Genomic DNA, 1,564 nt, shown 5'->3' on the forward strand with positions numbered 1-1,564 from the left:
ATTCATCACTGTAGGTATAGTAGATATGTTTGAAAAACTTGAAGAAAATATTTTGCTTTATCACATGAAGAATTTGCTAACATTGACACGGCTGCAGAACTTTCTTCATCTTCCGCCACCTGTACAAATTGGAGAAATTGAAAACGCATTTGCTACGAAGATTTATTCATCTTTGCACTACCCATTTGATGTTGCAAAAAGAATAATCGGTCCTAATAGCTTAACTGTAAAAGCGATACAAAATATTTGTGAATGTCGTATCCAGCTGCTACATGAAGAAAATAACACGATAAAAGTAATGGCATTCGCTGAAAATGATTATGATAGCATCTTGATGTTCAAACTTTGGAAAGCGTTTCAATGCATTAATTGCCTACTCGAAATCCATCCATTTTATAAAGACGTTGTGGGAGAAATTCAGCAGGCGGATTTTCAGTTTTGGGAACGTCAAATGGAAATTATTTTCAATAGTCTTCCAATTATTTCCAGTCTGCCAGTGTCACAGAATGATGCCACCTTTACTGTTTCCAGTGAAAATTTAAAAAGGACGTGCTAATTGTATTTATAAATTTTGTTGTTTTAATGTTACTGAATGCATGAAAAATGCTTCATCATTTTGAATGATTTTATTATTATCTTACTTCTTACCCAACAGTTTCTGTTGTTTATCATATTCACAATTCATTCTAATAATTCATAGCTAATTTTAATTTTGTAATGATGTTTCTTATTTGGCATTACTCTTTATCATAATTTTTCAATGTTCAAAGTTGAAAGTGCATTATCAAATAAATAATAAAATTTAAATTTTTGCTGTATTGTCCAGAAAATGGTAGTGAATCTGAGCATAAATTTTACTTACAATACCATCAGTCACTACCTTTGAGGAAACACAAGATCATTTTAGAAAGGTCATCTGAACACAAGGGCATACATTTGGGTTCTTTCATGTATACTGTTAGGGTTATACTGTTAAGAGAATAGGCCTTCTCTGCAAGTGCAATTGCTAGAACGCGTTGAACGCGCTATTCTATTGGACCTTCGTATCGTTGTCTTATTGGTTTTCCTTCTCCAATTGCTCATTGACTCAAACCCTCTACTTGTGATTACGTACAATATCATATCATTTCATTCGTTCAAATATTTTCATTTAGAATGATGTAACTTCAATAATAATGACGCAGTAATAATAATGAAAATATTTGTTATTCCAACATTTTCAATCCAAATTTATGAAGTTTTGCCATTCATTTAAATTATGATTGTTACTGAACTTACTGAAGACTATACTTCATAGCGATCAACACTTTTAACAATAATTATTTTCATCATTCCATATTTTATTGCACCAAAAGGCGTTATATCAAATGAGATATTAATAATACAAACCGAACACAAAAATAAGACGGCATTCATGCTATTCACATCCACAAGGCATAAATACATAATAACTGGCTTCTCATTAATAAAACTCATTGCAAAAGCAATGCAGAGACGCAAAAAATTTTTGGATCTCATTTGCATTTTCAGCCTGAACATTGTATACGTTTGATTGTTCACAATC

General features: G+C 31.5%; 1 protein-coding gene across 1 annotated transcript; it reads left to right on the forward strand.

The window, feature by feature from the left end:
• The first annotated feature begins 25 nt into the window (after positions 1–25).
• Positions 26–556, forward strand: Tsp_13020 (conserved domain protein). The gene has a single exon (XM_003368886.1). It carries the CDS (start codon positions 26–28, stop codon positions 554–556), a length of 531 nt encoding a protein of 176 aa, XP_003368934.1.
• The last annotated feature ends 1,008 nt before the right edge of the window (positions 557–1,564 follow it).

Source organism: Trichinella spiralis (genome assembly GCF_000181795.1).
Source record: "Trichinella spiralis strain ISS 195 chromosome Unknown Scfld1696, whole genome shotgun sequence".
Lineage (NCBI taxonomy): Eukaryota > Metazoa > Nematoda > Enoplea > Trichinellida > Trichinellidae > Trichinella > Trichinella spiralis.

Bases quoted from the DNA above. Each gene is read 5' to 3' on its own strand.
- Tsp_13020 (XM_003368886.1), top strand. From the start codon at position 26: ATGTTTGAAAAACTTGAAGAAAATATTTTGCTTTATCACATGAAGAAT.